Raw genomic sequence first — 20,861 nt, 5'->3', positions numbered from 1 at the left:
CTCACAGGAAACATCCTGACCGGGGCCCACCTGTGAATGACTGCAGGGGGAAGAAATGAACACATCCCCTCCAGAGGCTGACGGGAACCAGGAAGTGTTTGACTTTGCTCCCTCTTCTTTTAGTAGGAAAGGAGCCTGAACTCAGATTCACACAAGATGGTTCTCTGGGGCACGAGCCCACCGTCTTCTTGGTCAGCTGGCTTCTGAATAAAGTCACACTATTCTTTGTCCCAACAACTCCATCTATTGGCCTGTCTCGCGGCAAGCGATACAAGCTTGGCCCCGGTAACAAAATGAGACGTAAATAACCATTCAGTAAGTTGTAGTGAGTGAGGATCTCAGCGCGAGGAAAATGATCTGACCTCAAGGTGGCAGGAGAGCGGGATGAGAATCATTTGGGCTGCCTTTGGTCATGGCTGGATGGGGGGCGGGGCGGGGGAGTCCCTCACAGTGTGAAACCTTCCGGAGACTGCAGCCCAGGGCCACCAGCCAGAGAGGGAGGAGGGCACAGGACCTTCCGGGGGGATCACTGGTGTCACTCAGCATCGTGTGGGACGTCTCTGGGCCAGAGGGCTCTGAAGAGCCGCAGCCACCTGAAGGCCCCTTTGCTGGCAAATTTCACATGTGCGAAGGAGGCAGGCACCAAATGGCAAAAATATGCTTATTTGGCGTATATTTAAAGTAACTGGATGTGTAAAACTTTGAGCTCGAGGCCAGCAGGCTTTGAACTAACGGTCCAGGCTGCCGTGAGGAAGTTAAGTAACCCAGGGCCAATATGGGGCCACCTTCAATCCATTTACATAACATGAGGTCAACATAGGAACACCATAGGCTCCCTACACACCAGTGGCCCATTTGCACAGAACAGCCCTTTCACACAAGCAGCAAAAGGAAAACCCTCCCACAATATATGCGCGAGAAAACAACAAAACCCCTCCTAAAGAAAAATTTAAGAGGATCTGAACAAAATGATTGTATCATTTTTCTGGAAGAGACAATTTAATATTATAAAGATGCCAGTTTTCCCCCAATTAATCTATACATTTCAACCTAAATATTCCAGTTCACGGGACTAAGAAGCTGACCCTAAAGTTCACCTGAAAGAGAAAAAGAGTAAGTATAACCAAAACATGTGGCTTTGATGATGAAAAAAAAAGAAACAACCTAGATACAATATATTCATCATCAGGGAAATGGTTAGGTAATCAGCAGTTACCGGCACGGAAATCAGTCTTTTTATTAAAAAAAAAAAAAAAAAAAAAAAAAAAGGCAAGTGTAGAACATAGAACTAACATGAGGAACCCATCTTTATAAAACCAAAACTATTAGCTAGTGGGAAGCAGCCGCATAGCACAGGGAGCTCAGCTCGGTGCTTTGTGACCACCTAGAGGGGTGGGATAGGGAGGGTGGGAGGGAGACACAAGAGGGAGGAGATATGGGGATCTATGTATACGTATAACTGATTCACTTTGTTATACAGCAGAAACTAACACAATATTGTAAAGCAATTATACTCCAATAAAGATGTTAAAATAAATAAATAAATAAAATAAAGAGACGCAGGGAAGACGGAAAAAAAATTTCTATGCGTTTACCTATATATCTACCTACCTATCACCTACCCACATACACACATATGTAAATGGCTAGGAATGTATCTGGAAGAATACATGACGACCTTTAAAAGCAGTTGACCGTTTCAGGCATGCAGACTTTCATTCTGCGTTGTTTGGATTTTCACAAGAAAGTATTCATTGACCACTTGTGTAATCAAAAAAGAAAGTGTCTTTGATAACGCAGAGGATTTTACCCTGCCCCTGATGTGGTGGGTCCTTCTCCTGCCCTGAGCACTGGGTCAGAGGGACATGGTTCTCCCCGCCACCTCTTCCCACCAATCCCTCTGACACTCCATCCCTCGTCTGCAGGACGGGATGAAGCCCCGCCTCGCAGAGCTGCTTCGGGCTGAGACCAAGGATCCCCTGCCCAGGGCCCAGCACGCGGCTGGTAGGTGACGTAAGCAGGAGAGGGCACGGAGGCCCCTCTTCTCTTGAGTGCCATTGTCGTTGCTGAAGTTACCCTCATCACACCAATAAGACGATAGTGAGAATTTCAGTGGAAGTAGATCGCGGGCAGTGCCATCACTCGGGGCAGGTTGTGGGTGTCCTGATCTCTGTCACTGCACATCACGCTCGGCCACTCACACACCTGCTGAGGTCCTCCTGCTGGCGTTATGTGTAGCGTGGGGCAGTGGGTGGCACCGTGTGGGGGGCAGCCCAACCTCTGCCCCACAACTGTGCGTCGTCTGGCTCCGAGCCTCGGGTTCTTCATCTAGGAAACCCTCGCAGGGCTATGATGAAGCTGTCACACTGAGGTTGTCGTGATGTAATTACACGAGAGACAGTGTGTGCTGGAAAGAGCACGAGGTCCGGAGCGAGCGAGATTGGCATCGGGATCCTGGATGCACCACCTGCTCTGTCCGTTGGGGTTACGGCCTTGAAAGTGACTGTCAACATGAATGTTAGTGAGGACCATGGGTTCTAAGGGACAGAAGACCAACTCAAACCAGCTTAAGCAAACGGGGCTAATTCGTAGTTGGTTCTCAAGGCTGGGACGGATGCTGAAATGCCTCAGGAGTGAGGAAAAGGCTGCCAGAAGTGAAGATTTGGACACTGGAACAGGGACTCAGGCCCTCAGACTTCAGTCTCCCCACCTTCTCTCTCTACTTGTCTCTGCTGGTTCCCTCTGGCGGGGGGCGGGGGGGCAGGGATCACAGGGTCCAGATCTGTCTCCCAGCATGAGAACCCTGACAGTGAGAGAGCTTCCTCCAGCTTCCATATAGCATTGCCAGGGAAGGATCTGATTGGCCCTGCCTGGGTCACATGGCCAGTCCTTGGACCAACCACAGTTGCCAAAAGGGTGGGCATCTATAAAAGCCTGGGTCTCAGGCACAGCCTTCTGCCCAGTCTGTCACAAAAAGAAGGGAATTGAAACACACGCTGGGAAGTTCAAACAAAACAAAAAAAGCCAGTTGTAATTGTTTATTACAAAACAAGAGAAAACAACCACAGGGGCCACAGGATTCAATGAGTGAAGGTTTGTGATGCATTGGAAGAGGCCCTGGCACACAGTAGGTCCTCAACATGGGACAGAGAACATGCAAATGAGGTTCCCTTCCCCCAGCTGTCACCGCCACCCCCCACCCGCAGAAAATCCTCCTCAAAAAACACTTTAAAGCATTGTGCATGTTTTTTGAACCCAATTTTAGAGAAACAGTATCTGGACCGAAGCACGTTTGCTTTGTACTCAAGACGCTTCTTGTTCAGAAATGAAACTCAGAACCGGCCATCTGTAGAATATGAAACTGAGCAGATGGGCCGAGGCCCAGCAGGAGGGCAGGGAAGCCGGCGGGAGTGGACGGGCTTCTCCCTGGGGTCCCAGCCCCAGCCAGGCTCCGATCAGCTTTTCTACTGCCTTGGAACGCTGGCCTTGTCTCTGTTGAAGGGAAAATCTTCAGTTTTGAAAACTCACCTTAGAGAAAGTGCTTTCCGGGGCTCCACACCTCAGGGAAACGCAGTCAAGTCCGTGAAGCAGCTATAACTTTAATCATATCATGGAGAGGGAAACAATTCTCACGTGGTCATGAAAGGGATGTTTTCTCCCCAGACTTCATGAAGCCCTAATTCATACATCCATTCACCTACGGGCGCTTGCACTGAGCCCCAGGGGCTGTCATGAGCTGTTGAGATCCGCAGCATATAAAACAGACCCCTCCTGCCCTCATGGAGCTTACGTTCTGGTCAGGAGAGGCCCACGGAGGACGAGACGAATAAGCAAGACAGATCTGCAACGGGATGGACTGGTGGGGCAGGGGGATGTGGACAGGGGGAGCAAATGCTGGAAGAACCAGGCTGGCTGGCCAGGCACATAGTGACCCAGTGTCCCAGCTTGCAGCCCCTTCCATGGCCCGCTGAGGACAAAAGGGGGCTGAGCTCGGGGCTGGGCTCCCCCGCCAAGCCCTGCAAGCCACGTCCTCACGGAGAGCACCTCTTTCTAACTGGCACAAAGGCACCCCAGGGGCTAATGGTGGCCACCGTGCCTGCTGTGAGCTAGTGGACGTCAGAGGGCACAGAGGAGAGGGCAGGTGGGTCCCAGAGTGGGGCTGGCCTCGTAGCCGGGACTGTGTGGGCTGGGAGCGCTCTGTACGGCGAGGGTCGGAGCAGAATAGACTGGGTGGTACCACCGGGGGCGGGTGTTGGCAGGGGCTAGAGGTGAACCTGTCCCCAAGGCCGAGCAAAAGGACCTGCTGACAGACGGGGTGTCAGGGGTGAGAGTGGGAGGACCCCAGGGGTTTGGGCCAGAGATGGGGGCTGTGGTCAAGCGGGGTTGAAGGATTAGGGGTGGGGTGTGGGCCCGGGACAGACCCGGGCTCAAACCCTGGTTCCAGCACGCATTGGCTATGGACTTCACCTCTCTGGGCCTCAGTTTATCAATCAGTGGGGTGGGGAGATCGAGCATAGCCTAGAACTCGAGGGGGTTGAATGAGTGGATGGAAAACCCACCCTCGCGGCCTGGCGAGAGCATGGCCCTGGCTCGTAGGAGGGGTTTGCTCCAATCCCTGGGATGTCAGGGAGGGGGTCCCCCATACCCAGAGGGAGTGGAGGGTCACAGAAGAGCCCAGGTGGAGCTGTTGCTGGTGTCCCCAAGCATCCTTTGTCCTCTGCGGGACTAGAATTTTAAGCTGGGAAGGGATCACTAGGAACAAAGACCTCCTTCCCAGACTCCCTTGCAGCTAGGTGCGGCCATGTGACTAAGACCAATAGGGAATGAGCCGATACGGTACCTGGCATCCTGGCAACCTCCTTAGAAGACTGCTGCAGTGTGGCCTTTCCCTCCCCTCATCTCTGCCAGCCTGCTGTTTGAGATATTGCTGTCAGGACCAGAGATCCAACCTCACCATGAGGGCGAGGGCCCTGCCCTGGGGAGGGCAGAGCTGCGAGCAGGAAGGAGCCTGGGCCCCTGAGGACCTGAAGCCACAGAGCCACCTGGACTTTTGCAGATGGGGGAAATAAACTCTTCTGGTTTGCTTTGGTTCCTGATCCAGGAGGGCTTAGGGTTAAGAGTAGGGGCAGGTGTGCCCGCTGCTTCCCTGGCTGCCCTGTGTGCACCCTGCATCCATGTCCATGTTTCCAGACAGGCACCCGAGGCCACCAGTGGCAGGGGAAGGAGGTTCCTAAGCAAGCCGGGTTCAGCCACAGCTCCTGGGAGCCCCTCTGCCCTGGAGCCCTGCTCGTGGGAAGCCCGGGCTTTTCACAATAAGCGTCATTAGCCCCGTGATACAGGCAAGGGACCCAATCGTCTCTGCTCATCACAGGGTCATGGCTGTCACCTCAAGATGCCTCTGGCTCTAGTTCTGGGTTTGTGATCAATCCAAGGTCAGGGTCAAGGGGAGACAGAGTGCAGGTGCCCAAGGTCCCAACAGGGATGAGAAAGAGGAACTCAGGAGGGAAAGGCTGACAGTCCTACACTCTCCTCCCATTTGCATTTTGTAACATTTCTATGATGAGCATCCATTATTTTTATAATGAGAAACTGTCCCTCCTGCCACCCCGCAGGCTTTGCACCCTTCTGACCTTTCTTCTGGCTAATGGCTGATTCGACCGACACGCAGGAGGGCTCCAATCACAGTGTGCTTGTGATGAACGATTTTGTCAGCCTCGGATTCAAACTCTCCCTGATGTCTAAGGGCTCTTTAAGACACTCTCCTCGGGATTGGGGAGTTTGCCGCTGCTCTCTCCTTCCCTGTCCTTCCAGCGTCTCTGTGGGAGGAACTGATGGTGCCCAGGGCTGCGCCTGAGCCGTACCTGGAGGCCGCTAGTTCCAGGCGGCTGCCGTTGGCCTTCAGATGCTCTCGGGGAAGCGGCTGCCAGTTCACGTGCTTGCTCGTTCCTCGTGCAACTGATCTGGCTCCTTCTGCAGAAAGCGATTTCAGCTTGAACGTCTGTGGCCCCTTCTGGTGGCATTTTCTTACCAAGAACATGCATTTCAGTTTGGCGCCCGTGTGCTTGGGAGGAGTGTCGGTGAAATCTGCTGCCGGTTTCAGGTCCCTCTTCCAGCAAAGTCTCTTAACCGGGGAGCCCCTGTTTCCTCCAGGTGGAGGTTTTTATTTGGTGGGGGTCTCCTGTAGCACAGAAACAGATGAACAAACAAACAAAAGTAGGCCAAGAATAAGACCCCATGACGGGAATGGGAACAAGGTATATGGTTACTCCATTCTGTGTACTGAGATCCCAAATACAGATAAAGTGGAGAGGAGAGAAGTAATGCCCCTCAAAAGGCCGGGCTGGGCTGTGGTCTGGGGACCCGTGCAGATGGCCTGTGGAGTCCAGTGCCCTGAGACAGCAGACCTGAGGCCCTCACGTCCTCGCTGGTGGCCGGAGGGGCTCCGCCGTCCGCTCCCTGAGGCCACCTTCTCACTCCCCCGTCCGTCTTCGCACCAGCAGCAGTGATTCGAGTCTTTCTCTTGCTGTGAAGCTCTCTGCCTTGGCCTCCTGGAGGAAACTCTCTGCTTTGAAAGGGCTCACCAAGGTCAAGCCCACCAGATACTCTCCATGAAGGTCACTGACTTGACACGCCAGCTACATCTGCAAAGCCTCTTCACAGCAGCACCTAGATTAGTGTTTGACTGAATAACCAGAGGGTGGGTATCTTGGGCCCCTCTTTAGAATTCTGTGTACCACACCCATCATAGCCATATATATATTCTTTAATTTGCTTATTTCAGAGTTAAAGGATGAAATTCCATGCTCCGGCTGAGGGACAATAATTAATAATAATAAAGGTGACGACGCACCTTATGGCAGCAGCCAACATTCTGTTGAGGGTTCTGGCCCTGATGGTCACACGGGCTGGGATTAGTCGGGAAAAACAGGCAAGAGCTCTGCCTTTTTCCAAGTGTGTGATGAGCCTGGCCCATCCCCCGTCTCCCCATCACCGCAGGGCAGGCTGGTCCAGGAGAGGACACCTGCGCGGAGCCTGGCACTTGTGGGCACTCAGCTGTCATGAGCATCGCACGCACAGCCCACATGCTGTTGTTTCTGCACAACCTTCTCCTGAGGACATTTTCTTTTTAACACAGCCCCATCCTTTTTGGGGGCACCATGGGCTGTTTAGCTTGCTCTTCCTGCACCCCGTCTGGGCCACCCACTCTCTTGGCTAGAAATTCGTTCCAAGGGTTGATGCAGGAGTCTTCCCACACAGGCAGCTTCATCTCTGCGTGCTGATGACTTGCAATGTGGTGACAAAGAAGTTCCAGACTTCAGGGAACTACCTGAGCGGGCTCCCAAGGGCGTAGTTCCCAATGCTGCCACGAGGTGGCAGCACAGACAGGCCTCTGTTCCGGAAAATCTGCCGTTTTGGACGTAATAGATCTGGGGCCTGGCCTCTCGGCTGTCCTGCAGGGACCAGGGATTCAGTGTCGCAGAAACATCGCCACTGCAACAGCCAGTGCCTGGCTCTGTCTCAGGACACAGCGGCTACCACTGTTGATCGTCCCCATGCTGCACTGTGAGCTATTTACGGCAGGATTCCCATCTGATTCCCTTGAGCCCTAAGAGTTAGAAAATGAATAGTTGTACCTCTTTTAAACCTCACAATAAATGATATAATCCCAGGTCTACAGGGAGGGAATCAATGCTGAGAGCAATTAAATGACTTGCCCAAGGTCACCGCCAATGAGAAACATGACATGTTTTAAATTTTTAAAAAAAATTTTTGGAGTATAGTTGATTTACAATGTTGTGTTAGTTTCAGGTGTACAGCAACGTGATTCAGTTATACATATACCTATATTCATTCTTTTTCAGAGTCTTTTCCCATATAGGTTATTACAGAATATTGAGCAGAGTTCCCTGTGCTCTATAGTAGGCCCTTTTAGGCTATCTGTTTTACACATAGTAGTGTCTGTATGTTAATCCCAAGCTCCTAATTTATCCCTCCCCGTGACATGTTTTACATTTTGTTACAGAAAACTTCGGGGCTTCCCTGGTGGCGCAGTGGTTAAGAATCCGCCTGCCAATGCAGGGGACAGGGGTTTGAGCCCTGGTCCGGGAAGAGCCCACACGCCGTGGTGCGACTAAGCCCGTGCGCCACAACTACTGAGCCTGCGCTCTAGAGCCCACGAGCCACAACTACTGAAGCCGGCGTGCCTCAACTACTGAAGCCCGCGCGCCTAGAGCCGGTGCTCCGCAACAAAAGAAGCCACCCCAATGAGAAGCCTGCGTATCGCAACGAAGAGTAGCCCCCGCTCGCCGCAACTAGAGAAAACCCGCGCGCAGCAATGAAGACCCAAGGCAGCCAAAAATTAATTAGTTTATTTACAGAAAAACCAAAAAAAACCCAAATATGACATGCAGGCCGCACCACACTTAGGACACCACGGGCTCCAGCCCAGGACATCTCCTCTTCCAGTACCTCGGCTCCTTCGTGGCACGTGATACGGTAGCACTGACCTTTGATAGATTAACGAAAACATTTGTATTTATGAGCTTTGGCTGTGTCCCCTGAGCCTTCCTCGGCGCTGTTCTTGTTATGCTTTGTGTTTTACTCTGATAAAACTGAAGGTGAAAGAAGAGGGAAAAGAGAAAACAACACACACCCAATTCCCCTCACCCAGCACCAACGCCGCCGTGCTGTGTCACATCTGCTTCCTGGGTTTTGGTTTTCGCGTTAATAAAACTGACAGGTAGCGACGGAGTCCCCTCCGGCCACCAGCCCTAGCCCCTTCCCCCTCCTCCGCGGCCGCCGCCGCCGCCGCCGCCGCCGCCGCCGCGGAGCCGCAGGCAGGACGGGTGGTGCTTCCCTAACACTGTTGGGGTTTTTTTTGCGGTACGCGGGCCTCTCACTGTTGGGGCCTCTCCCCTTGCGGAGCACAAGCTCCGGACGCGCAGGCTCAGCGGCCATGGCTCACGGGCCCAGCCGCTCCGCGGCGTGTGGGATCCTCGCGGACCGGGGCACGAACCCGCGCCCCCTGCATCGGCAGGCGGACTCTCAACCACTGCGCCACCAGAGAAGCCCCTCTAACACTGTTTTAACCGACTTTTTTTAAAGTCCTGCGGTTGCCCGTGGACGTGCTTTTGTCCTTGGCCTATTTGCATTTAGCCCACACTGAGCGCCCCGTGCCCGGCACGGTTCCAGGAGCTCACGCTGCAAGGGAGAACAGGACAAAAGCCAGCCCCGTCGCATCGCCGACTCCCAGAGGAAAGGGCGGCCGGAGACATGCAACATACAACCAGGCGGGAAAACCGACTACCGACTCTCTGCTCTCCGAAGTCCGCACTTCCGGCGTCCCACCCCCATGCTCCCTCCCTATTGGTTCTTCCTTTGACCACGCCCCTCCGCGGAGAGTCTCCTCCCACGGTTTCCTTCACCTTTCACCTCCTCACCTTCTCGGGCTCTGGAAGGCCTCAGACCCCGCCCACCGGGGGAGGGGAGAGTGCTCCTCCAAGGCCGGCGATTAGTGGTGAGTATGATCTGTCTATCAGAGGAGAAGCGGTGGTGGATTGGCTGAGGGGAAGTAGTTGGGAGGGGGAAGGAAGCACAGAGTCTGCGCGAGTGTCCTGGTGGCCGAGGGGAGGGGCCAGCCGCCTCCGCGCATGCCCCGTGCGCATGCAGACCCCGCGGCAGTGATGGCGGCTCGGTGCGTGAGGCTGGCGCGGCACAGCCTTCCGGCTTTGGCGTTGTCTCTCAGGTAAGGGGCGCCGGCTGCCCGGGCTGAGGAAGGGCGCGGTGTGCGTGCCGCCCCCGTCCGCTCCGACCCGAGTCCTGCCCGGCTCCGGCCCGGGCGCTGTGGGCGGCGGTTCCCCCACGCGGGGCGCGGACACCGCGTTTGAGGCGGCCGCGTGTGCGGGTCCCCGGGGCGCGGCGCGGCGGCGCGCTGGCTCCTTCCGCTCGGCCCGAGTCCTCGTCCACCTCCGCGTGCCTCGGAGCCTGAGGTCAGAAGGGCAGCGGCGCCTGCCCCACCGTGGGGACAGCGGCTTATTTATACAAGAGCGGTGACTCCGCGGCGGGGGTCACGAGGCAGTGCCCTCACCTTGGCCTTTCTTCTTTCGTGTTTTTTTCTAAAACCGGTCTTTTCTGCTTTTTCAAAGTCTAGCCTCATAAGTTAGTTTAGCGAGTGCTTAGCACCTTCTGCGTTGGAGGAGCTTCCCAGAACCAGGTTATCTGGTAGAAGACAGATCGGGTAGAAGCTGCGCAGAGCAGGAGGTGGGCTTTCCCCGCAGGAGCTGCTTGAGGGATGGGGAGACCGGGCCTGGCAGCGTGGACTACGGTAGTGCGCGGGATGCAGCTGCGATTCCAGCCCGATACACGGTGTAGAACTGTGTGGGAACAAGCCCACCTGGAAAGCCCGAGTGAAAAGGCCTCTTTGCTCAAGTAATTTGTGATTTTTGTATCTGGAATTAATTGGCAGGACAGCGTGAATTTCTGCTCTGAGAACTGGGTTTGTGGCAAGAGGCTCAAGTTGGGGAGTTTAGAGAGCTGAATTGTATGCGTAGCTTTCGGGGTAACTGAGCCTCCGGAGCCTCCGTCTCCCTCCCTGCAAAGCAAAGCAAGACTCGCGGGAGCCTCTGGCGCTCCAGGAGGGGGTCGGCAGAGCGGAGGTGAACTGCAGAATGGTGGTGACTGTCGCACCCAGAGGTCAGGACATCTAGGAAGAAAGGCAGGCTTCACAGCAGCACACGCACTTTTCAGATTGTCAGTTTTTTTCATCACGAAAGTAAAAAGGTTATTGCGTTTCCCCCCCGGGGTAACAGACTAGGGTAGTGAATCCTCTTATGGCTCTCTGCTGGCCTCAGACACATGTACCTACACAGGATTTCTGGTTTGAGTTTATAAAAGCGGGGTCGTGTTTTGTGCATTTCTCTAAGTTGCATTTCTTGCACACTCAGTACACCCGTGGTGTAGCCAAAAGATGGCAGTTTAACGTTCTATCTGGTAGCTGCTCAGTATTCCAGATCATGGAAGCAGCAGCTTGTTCAGCCGTCTCCTTCTGACAGCGATCTGTCTCCAGTTGCTGTAAACATCCTTGTACATATGTTCTGTGTACTCCTAGCTTTCCTGTTCATTGAGGCAGTTTGTTTTAATCTGGGAAGAAATCGCATGTGGTTTATTTTCAGGTTGGACTGTGGCATAATTAAGAGCTCCACTGGACCTGGTGCAGAGATGTGTATCATTCCTTAATGGCTTTGTGGCCTTGAGTTTATCACTTAACCTTTTTCATGTGGGGATCAGATTGGGTAATACTTTTAAGTCCCTTGCAGCTTTAGTTTTAGAGCTCTTGGTGTTCCCCCTGTACATACCATCCCCATGCTTTCCAACCTCCAGTCCTTCCCTCTTCCTGAAGTGCGTCTGTCTCATCCATTCCTGACTCTGTATGTGAACTCTTACTTATCCTTCAAAGCCTCGCTGCACAAACCCTTTCATTGCCTTCCATTTACCCAAAGCTAGAAATATTCTACTCTGAGCCTCCCAAAGTGCATGGTTCCTCTTTTATCACTTTCAAACCCCACATTACGGTTCTTCGTGTAGATATCTTTTTTGCATGCCCGAAGTACCGTGTGGGCAAGATCTCTGCCCCTCCAGCTTTGTAATCAACATCAGCACTGGGCCTCACCTCCAGTAGTAGCTACTGCATTGCTGTGTGGTGGGCCTGGGTGACCATATCTCAGAAGGAGATGTTTAAAGTGGGAAGAAGAGGAGATTAGTACCATAGCCTTGGTACACTGACATGTTAGTTTAGGCATGTGTTGCAGAAGACTTTATATCAACAAATAGCTTCTATACGTCATATGCCTTTATTGGATCTAAAATAAATCCTTTCTCCCCCATGGGTCAGTAGCACATATTTTAAATTCTGATTTCTTAAGTCATACATCTGACTTTAAGAAGCAAAAAAAACATGATCTTAATTTCTAGCGTGTGGACTTGTCTTTAGGCCCTCTCCTCGGCTGCTGTGCACAGCTACAAAACAGAAGAACAATGGCCAGAACTTGGAAGAGGACATGGGTCAGAATGAACAGAAGACAGATCTGCCCTCTGCAGAGAAGACGCTGACGGAAGAGAAGGTCAAGCTGGAAGAGCAGCTAAAGGAGACCACGGTAAGGTTGCGGGCTCTTGGGGGAGCGTGGTCGTTCGAACTCCAGGTGAGTCTTTTCCGAGGACGTCTGGCCAGCCTCCGTGACAACAGAGACGGAGCCCAGACAAATCCCATCGTTGTCCAAGGACTACGGCTGGGTCCTATAACAAGTTACTACCGGAGAAGGGATAGAACCCAAAGCCTGTGTGGCTCTGGTTGTCGTCAGGGTCATCTCTATGTGCTACCTGGATCATATTGAATTGAGGCTTAAAATGGTCTGTACAGGTGAGGACTATTCAGTAGGCCCTTTAAGCTGGTCTTAGGGAAGGACAAGGGTGGGGGGCAGGGGTACGGCCACGCGGTGCTCTCCTAGGGAGGTAGGAGTTCTGTGAACTGATGAGTCATATGGATTATGACCCCATGTGGAAAAGCATGAGGGGCACAAATCGAGCTCTGTACGCATTTAAGAATGGTAATATCAAAGACTGTGTGCTGGGGCTGTTCTAACCCCTTTATTTATATTAATTCTCACAACAACCCTGTGAGGCAACCGTTAATATCCCTGTTTACAGATGAGGAAACTGAGGTCCAGGATGGTTTGGTAAACTTCCCAAGGTCACTTGGCCACTGAGTGGCAGGGCAAGGGCCTGAGCCTGGGAGCCCTTGCTCTTAACCACGGCTCTGGAATCGCCTGAAGGCTGAACACGGGAACCTGGTGCACACGAAAAATGGAAATTCCGGGAGATGGACGAGATTACAGGAAAAGTTGGTGCAAAATGAGGAAGATACCAGAATTCAGATGACTAGTACACAGTAAATGTTTCGACTGAATCATATCTGGGCAATGTTAACAATACCAGAGGCTCATTGATGGGGTTTTTCCTCTTCTGTGGCGTAGAGGCCAAAGCTGTCCACTCAGGTTCGTTGTTCTCCTAGACGTCTCTTCAGGGTGTGGGAACTGAGCGGGTCAGCCCCTAACTGGGCTTCTAGGATTCCCTTAAGTTGGAGATTCTGCTGAAGAATGAATGAATGGTCCTCCCTGGAGGAGAGCCATCGGAACCACGAGAAATGAGAAGCCTCTCCTTGTCCTTCCCCAGCTGCATACTGAGTGAGAATGCCCTTGGGGTCTATGTGAATACGCGACACCGGGCCGTCTATTCCCCACTTGCTGGAAACAGTGACCCGGGTTAATGTGTTTGTGTTTATTAAGCAGCAGCTGTCTGTAACCCAAAATTTCAAACGTGATGATAGCTGTTGTTTGTGTTTTGACTTGGAGTTTGTTACATCAGATATGCTTTCCTATGAATTTGTTCCGTATTTAATTCACGTGAATCAGTCTTTCTTTCTCCCTTTCTTTTTTTTAAGGAAAAGTATAAGCGAGCTTTAGCAGATACTGAGAACTTGCGGCAGAGGAGCCAAAAATTGGTGGAGGAGGCGAAACTATATGGTAACTTTCAACGTTACATGACATTGACCGGGGGAAACACGGGGGCAGGGGGGGGGGGTATCAGAGTGCCAGGCAAAGGGGCCAGCCCCGTGAGGGAGGTGGGGAGCCTGCTGCTTGCACTCCCTCCAGTGTTTGAGATGGGTCAGCCGTTGTCTAGAAGGAGCAGAATTGCCCTTATGACTCGCACTCGGAGCGGTGAGCATGATCCCTTCAGTGAGGAGCGTGTGCTTTGCTCTTCCACACAGAGACCTTGGTGTGAGCCTGCAGGTAACTAGCAGGTCAGCTCCGTGAGCTTCGGCTCCTTAGCTGGAGCAGCCCTAACATCGGTCTCACTTAGGACCTCCTCAGATTCTGTTTGCATTGTCACCTTTGTATGTTTCTGTTACCGTCTTTCCCGTTTTTATGGTTGAGATCAGTGAGGTTGAAATGACTTGCCATTCAGCACAAACCTGGTAATGGCGCTGGCACTGAGGACCGTCTCCCAACCCCAGATGTGTTGTGTTGATTACCCAAAAGGCTACCATTTGAGTACCTATGGGGACGGAGCTTTCAGTCCCCCTGTTGTAGATGCAGAACCTCAGGTTCACAGTAAGACCTTGGGTGCTCACAGTGGAAACTTGATAAGATCCGAGTTCAACACAGAGAACAAATCTCTCTTTTTTTTTTAAATTTTATTGAAGTATAGTTGATGTACAATGTTGTGTTAATTTCTGTTGTACAGCAAAGTGTTTATTTATTTATTTTTGGCTGTGTTGGGTCCTCGTTTCTATGTGAAGGCCTTCTCCAGTTGCGGCAAGCAGGGGCCACTCTTCACTGTGGTGTTCGGACTCTCAACCACTGCGCCACCAGGGAAGCCCTATATTCCCTTTTTTATATTCTTTTTTAATATATATATAAATTTATTTATTTATTTTTGGCTGTGTTGGGTCCTCGTTTCTATGTGAAGGCCTTCTCCAGTTGCGGCAAGCAGGGGCCACTCTTCACTGTGGTGTGCGGGCCCCTCACTGTCGCGGCCTCTCTTGTTGCGGAGCACAGGCTCCAGACGCGCAGGCTTAGTAGTTGCGGCTCACGGGCCCAGTCGCTCCGCGGCATGTGGGATCTTCCCAGACCAGGACTCAAACCTGTCCCCCACATTGGCAGGCAGACTCTTCAACCACTGCGCCACCAGGGAAGCCCTCCCTTTTTTATATTCTTTTCCGTTATGGTTTATCACAGGATATTGAATGTAATTCCCTGTGCTCTACGGTAGGATCTTGTTGTTTATCCATTCCATATATAATAGTTTGCATCTGCTCATCCAAAACTCCCACTCCATCCCTTCCCCACCCCCCTGCCTTGTCCACCACAAGTCTGTTCTCTGTGTCTGGGATTCTGTTTCTGTTTCATAGATAGGTTTATTTTTGCCATACTTTAGATTCCACATATAAGTGATATCATATGGTATTTGTCTTCCTCTTTCTGACTTACTTCACTTGGTATGATAATCTCCAGTTGCATCTGTGTTGCTGCAAATGGCATAATTTCGTTCTTTTTTTTATGGCTGAGTCATATTCCACTGAATATACATATATACCACGTCTTCTTTATCCATTCATCTGTCATTGAACATTTCCATGTTTCCATGTCTTGGCTATTGTAAGTAGTGCAGCTGTGAACATAGCAGTGCATGTATCTTTTTGAATTATGGTTTTGTCTGGATGTATGCCCAAGAGGGGGATTGCTGGGTCATATGGTAATTCTAGTTTTAGTTTTTTGAGGAACCTCCATACTGTTCTCCATAGTAGCTGTACCAATTTACATTCCCACCAACAGTGTAGGAGGGTTCCCTTTTCTCCACACCCTCTCCAGCATTGGTTATTTGTAGACTTTTTAATGGTGGCCGTTCTGACTGGTGTGAGGTGGTACCTCATTGTAGTTTTGATTTGCATTTCTCTAATAATTAGCAACGTTGAGCATCTTTTTGTGTGCTTATTGACCATCTGTATGTCTTCTTTGGAGAAATGTCTATTTCGGTCTTCTGCCCATTTTTTGATTGAGTTGTTTGGTTTTTTGTTATTGAGTTTTATGAGCTGTTTGTATATTTTGGAAATTAAGCCCTTGTAGGTTGCATCATTTGCAAGTATTTTCTCCCAGTCTGTATGTGGTCTTTTTGTTTTGTTTTTAGTTTCCTTTGCTGTGCTAAAGCTTGTAAGTTTGATAGGACCCATTTGTTTATTTTTGCTTTTATCTCTGTTGCCTTGGGAGACTGACATGAGAAAACATTGGTAGAATTTATGTTAGAAAATGTTTTGCCTTTGTTCTCTTGTAGGGGTTTTACAGTGTCTTGTCTTCTATTTAGGTCTTTATTTAAGCCATTTTGAGTTTATTTGTGTGTATGGTGAGAGGGTGTGTTCTAACTTCATTGATTGACCTGTGGCTGTCCAACTCTCCTAACACCACTTGCTAAACAGACTGTCTTTTCTCCATTGAATATCCTTGCCTCCTTTGTCAAAGATTAGTTGACCGTAGGTGTGTGGGTTTATTGCTGGGCTCTCTATTCTGTTCCATTGATCTATATGTTTGTCATTATGCCAGTACCATGCTGTTTTGATTACTGTAGCTTTGTAGTATTGTCTGAAGTTTGTTCTTTTTCCTCAGGATTGCTTTGGCAGTTCTGAGTCTTATGGTTCCATATGAATTTTAGGATTACTTGTTCTAGTTCTGTGGAAAATGTCATGGGTAATTTGATAGGGATCACATTAAATCTGTAGATTGCTTTGGGTAGTATGGCCATTTTAACAATGTTAATTCTTCCAATCCAAGAGCACGGGGTATCTTTCCATTTCTTTGAATCATCTTCAGTTTCCTTTACTAATGGTTTATAGTTCCCAGCATGTAAGTCTTTCACCTCCTTGTCAGGTTTATTCCTAAGTATTATTTGATGGGATTTAAGAGGTATTTTTTTTACTTTCCTTTTCTGATATTTCATTGTTAGTGTAAAGAAATGTAACCAGTTTCTGTATGTTAATCTTGTATCCTGCTACCTTGCTGAATTCCTTTATCAGTTCTAGTAGTTTTTGTGTGGAGTCTTTAGGGTTTTCAAAATATAGTTATCATGTCATCTGCATATAATGACAGTTCTACCTCTTCCCTACCATTTTGGACACCTTCTATTTCTTTTTCTTGTGTGATTCCTGAGGCTAGGACCTCCAATACTATGTTGAATAGAAGTGGTGAGAGTGGGCATCCTTGTCTTGTTCCAGATTTTAGCAGGAAGGCTTTCAGCTTTTCACCATTGAGTATTACGTTGGCTGTGTGTTTGTCTTAAATAGCTTTAATTATGTTGAGGTGTTTTCTCTGTACCTACTTTCGTAAGAGTTTTTATCATGAATGTTGTTGGATTTTATCAGATGCTTTTTCTGCATCTACTGAGATGATCATGTGGTTTTTGTCTTCTCTTTTGTTGATGTGCTGTATCGCATTGATTGATTTGCATATGTTGAACCATTCTTATGACCCTGGGGTGAATCCAACTCGGTCGTGGTATATGATCCTTTTTTCCGTGTTGTTGGATTCGGTTTGCTGACATTTTGTTGAGAATTTTTGCATCTGTATTCATCACAGATACTGGCCTGTAATTTTCTTCTTTGGTGGTGTCTTTGTCTGGTTTTGGCGTCAGGGTGATGGTGGCTTCATAGTGTCCTTCCTCTTCAGTCTTTTGGAAGAGTTTGAGAAGAATTGCTATAGGTTCTTTGTGTGTTTGGTAGAATTCGTCTGTGAAGCCATCTGGTCCTGGACTTTTGTTTGTAGTGAGTTTTTTATTTTATTTTATTTATTTTTGGCTGCATTGGGTCTTTGTTGCTGCGCACGGGCTTTCTCTAGTTGTGGTGAGTGGGGGCTACTCTTTGTTGCGGTGCATGGGCTTCTCATTGTGGTGGCTTCTCTTGTTGTGGAGCACGGGCTCTAGGCGTGTGGGCTCAGTAGTTGTGGCGCATGGGCTTAGTTGCTCCTTGGCATGTGGGATCTTCCCAGACCAGGGCTCGAACCCATTGGCAGGCAGATTCTTAACCGCTGCGCCACCAGGGAAGGCCCAAGGCCTGTTTTTAGTGTGGATGCCTGCCATCTCTTTCCTCATCATGTCCTGGCCATTATCCCCTTGATAGGAGGTGTGACTGGTGATGTGGTGACCAGAGTCTGCACTGGATTTGAGCGGGGCCTCCTCTCTGCTCTGTGGTTGTCACAGCCCTGTTGGGGGCAGGTCCTGCTCCCTAGTTGTTGGAATAGAGGCCCCCAGATCCGTTTCTGAGCTGCCTCGTGGGGCAGGCAGGATTGGAGTGCTCCTGCTGGAAGGGGAGCCACTCAGTATCCCTCCACCAGAGCCATCTCCCAGGGAGTGTGCTGTGGTGCCGTCTGTCACCTGTTGTGCGGGCTCACAAAGTGCGCTGTTGTCACACCGCCCTCGGCCCCGCCTGCACCGTCGGAACGCAGGCAGTTGGCCCTGGGTCCTCAGGTGCTGTGTGCACAGAACCACCAGCACAGATCCACTGAGGTCAGGTACCAGGACCGGAGTAGTCGTGTGCCTGGACCTGCCGTGGGAGCTGCCCAGACCCTGGCCCTGCTTCTGTGCGTGCCCACAGAGCCCACAGCTGCGAAGGCCGGACCTGTCCCAGCCGCGGGAGCACCCTTTCCACTCGGACGTCCCGCATGCGCTGCCGAGTTGACAGAGTCGGCGGCAGTGGCGTGGATCACACAGCCGCGGGGAGGGGGCTCTGTTTTCAGTCTCACCTCTGCGTGCGGGCAGCCCCCTGGCACTGGTGCTCCCAGAGCTCATAAAGGCGGCACCCAGCAAGAGGCTGCCATGGCGGGCCCCACCCTTTCCTCGCGGACCCCTTAACAGCGGCGCTTCACCTCTTCTGGGAACTCTTCGTTCCTGGATGCGGTCACCTCACCTCCTGTTGCTCCTCCTCTTCCGGGTCATGGCCTGCGCTGGCTGCGTGTCTGTCGCCCTCCACGTGTCTGGGTTCTTCAGGGCTCGGAGCAGGCCTCCCTCCTCCTCTCGCCGTCCCCCCTGCTGACTTGCCCTCCCACGGGTCTGAACGGCATCCACGTACAGGTTCTCTTTCCAGTTCAGACGTTTCTTCTGCGTTCTAGTCCTGTATGTCTTTACCCTGGACGTCTCAGGGGTGTTTTAAACTGGATTCTCCCCTCCGCCTGTGCTTCCTTTCTTCCTCATTTGAGTAAATTATGCTGTTGCCCGCCCGGGTGTCTAGGTCAGGCATGTGAACTGCCCTCTCCTCCCTCAGCTCACCCCTCCCACCCAGTGAGTGGTGGTGCCTGGACTCTGCTGCCTGCGCTGTGGTCCAGACCAGCTTCAGCTCTTGCATCCCTGCTCCACACCCCAGGCACAGTGGCCACAGCAGACCTCTGCTCATTGCACTGCCCCATCTAGAACCTTCAGCTCCTCTGGGTCTGCATCTTCCTGGTAGGCTGGCCGTCCTTAGTTCCTCCAACGCGTGGCTCCCTCCCGACTCTCCAGGCCTTAGTTCCCAGAACCCTCCTCTGCCTACCCTGCTGAACCACGTCCCTTAGGTTAATCTGTTCTCAGCACTCACGAGTGCGCCTTGTGTAAGCATCACTGTGACTGTACTTGCCACTTGTGTGACCATTTCCTGCGCGTCTCAGAGACCATACGGGAACTAGCACAGGGTTAGTCCTTAATGGACGCCCCCATCTTTATCGGATAGGTGGAATTTTAATTTCATTTTAAAGCAGTGGGGTGAAAACCCTGTGTGAAAGAGTAAAGCCTAAAACGAGCGCTGCCTCCTTCGAGGCGCACAGCCTTCAAGACCCGAGAAGACTTGAGTGGGCCGTGCTAGAGCCTCACGGTCGCTGCGCTGCCAGGACCAGGGCGGGGCAGGCCGGGTGAGCTGAGCCGGTGTGCGCCTCTCATCCGCCCTGACCTCCTTCGTTCAGCAGCTGAAGCACTGTCTTGGAACCACAAACGTTTGTTTCTGTGCGAAGTTTTTTAACACGTTATTTCTTCTGTTAGATAAAGGTTAAGGCTTGGGGTGTGTCCCGGTGACTTTTACCCCACGGTGCCAAATAATTGCTAACGTGTATTGAGTCCTTAAGTGTTCTAGGTGCTCTGAGTGTGTGTGGTTTTGTCCTCATAACCTCACTGTGTTAGGTACTGTTATCCCTGTTTTATAACCAAAGAAGCTGAGACCCAGAGAGGTTAACCAGATCACATGGGCAGTTCCGTGACAGCCAGGGATGTGGCCCCAGGCCCCGTGCCCTTTAGCTGAGGCGGCCACCTGCGCCCCTTCCTGGCTCTACTGTCTGCGGGGGTTGCACGTCCTCTTAGCCTGGAGCAGGACTGATGGTGGTTCTGCAGGTTTTCAGCTGCTGGTCTTTATACCTCATTGGCTTTTGTCTAAACCCCAGAAAAGTTTGTCTGTTTTTTAATCCAGCCATTGAAATTCTAGGGCAAACTAGTGATTTGAGAAGGTGTCATTAAATAGCCCGTGTGTGACGTAAACGGGGCTTACAGTGTTGAGTTGCCCGTGCAGTTGGTACAGAATGCAAACGCTGTTCTTCTTTAACTTCGTGTAGGCATTCAGGGCTTCTGCAAGGACTTGCTGGAGGTGGCGGACATTCTGGAGAAGGCAACACAGTGCGTCCCGAAGGAGGAGATTAGAGACGATAACCCGCACCTGAAGAACCTCTACGAGGGGCTCGTGATGACTGAGGTCCAGATTCAGAAGGTGTTCAGGAAGCACGGCTTACTCCGGCTGAACCCCGTGGGGGCCAAGTTCGACCCCTACGAGCACGAGGCCTTGTTCCACACGCCGGTTGAGGGCAAGGAGCCGGGCACGGTGGCGCTCGTTAACAAAGTGGGGTACAAGCTGCACGGGCGCACCCTGAGACCCGCCCTGGTTGGGGTGGTGAAGGAGGCTTAGCGGCCCTCACGGGCTCCGGGGCTTCGTTACGATCACGCGCTGACTCAGGCCACTTCACCTTTTCTCAGCCGCGGGTGCGCGTGACCTTTTCCTAAACCTTGTTGCCAGGCTCTAGTGACCAGTGGCTGGACAGGAAGTAAGCCAGTTGCACAGTTGTGTTAATGACCTTTCGGGAGTTACTAGTTCCACGTGCTCACAGGACAGGCCGGCGGGATGCTACCGGACCCTAGGGTATCAGGAAAAACACCGTGTCTGCTCAAACTCTGGTGACGTCAGAGTATTTCAAATGAATAAAAGGTCTTCAGGAGTCCTGCTGTTTGCTAGATGGCTGCGCCGGCTGCACTGC

The 20,861-nt window shown here is 51.4% G+C and overlaps 1 protein-coding gene across 1 annotated transcript; it reads left to right on the top strand.

Moving 5' to 3' along the window:
* The first annotated feature begins 9,650 nt into the window (after positions 1-9,650).
* GRPEL1 (GrpE like 1, mitochondrial) lies at positions 9,651-20,822 on the top strand. Its single transcript, XM_024745192.1, has 4 exons — positions 9,651-9,745; positions 11,990-12,152; positions 13,496-13,577; positions 20,169-20,822. The coding sequence occupies exons 1-4, from the start codon at positions 9,651-9,653 to the stop codon at positions 20,513-20,515; spliced, it is 687 nt and encodes a 228-aa protein (XP_024600960.1). The 3' UTR covers positions 20,516-20,822.
* Positions 20,823-20,861: the final 39 nt, after the last annotated feature.

Source organism: Neophocaena asiaeorientalis, unplaced genomic scaffold (assembly GCF_003031525.2).
Source record: "Neophocaena asiaeorientalis asiaeorientalis breed wild unplaced genomic scaffold, Neophocaena_asiaeorientalis_V1.1 scaffold65, whole genome shotgun sequence".
In the NCBI taxonomy this organism is placed as follows: Eukaryota; Metazoa; Chordata; class Mammalia; order Artiodactyla; family Phocoenidae; genus Neophocaena; species Neophocaena asiaeorientalis.
The sequence above is the reverse complement of the archived record's forward strand: the minus strand, read 5'-3'. Positions and strand labels throughout refer to the sequence as shown.

Excerpts from the sequence above, each read along its gene's own strand:
- GRPEL1 (XM_024745192.1), top strand. The coding sequence starts at position 9,651 with ATGCCCCGTGCGCATGCAGACCCCGCGGCAGTGATGGCGGCTCGGTGC. Across the intron at positions 9,746-11,989 it reads GCTTTGGCGTTGTCTCTCAG|GCCCTCTCCTCGGCTGCTGT; the intron begins GTAAGGGGCGCC and ends ACTTGTCTTTAG. Across the intron at positions 12,153-13,495 it reads AGCAGCTAAAGGAGACCACG|GAAAAGTATAAGCGAGCTTT; the intron begins GTAAGGTTGCGG and ends CTTTTTTTTAAG.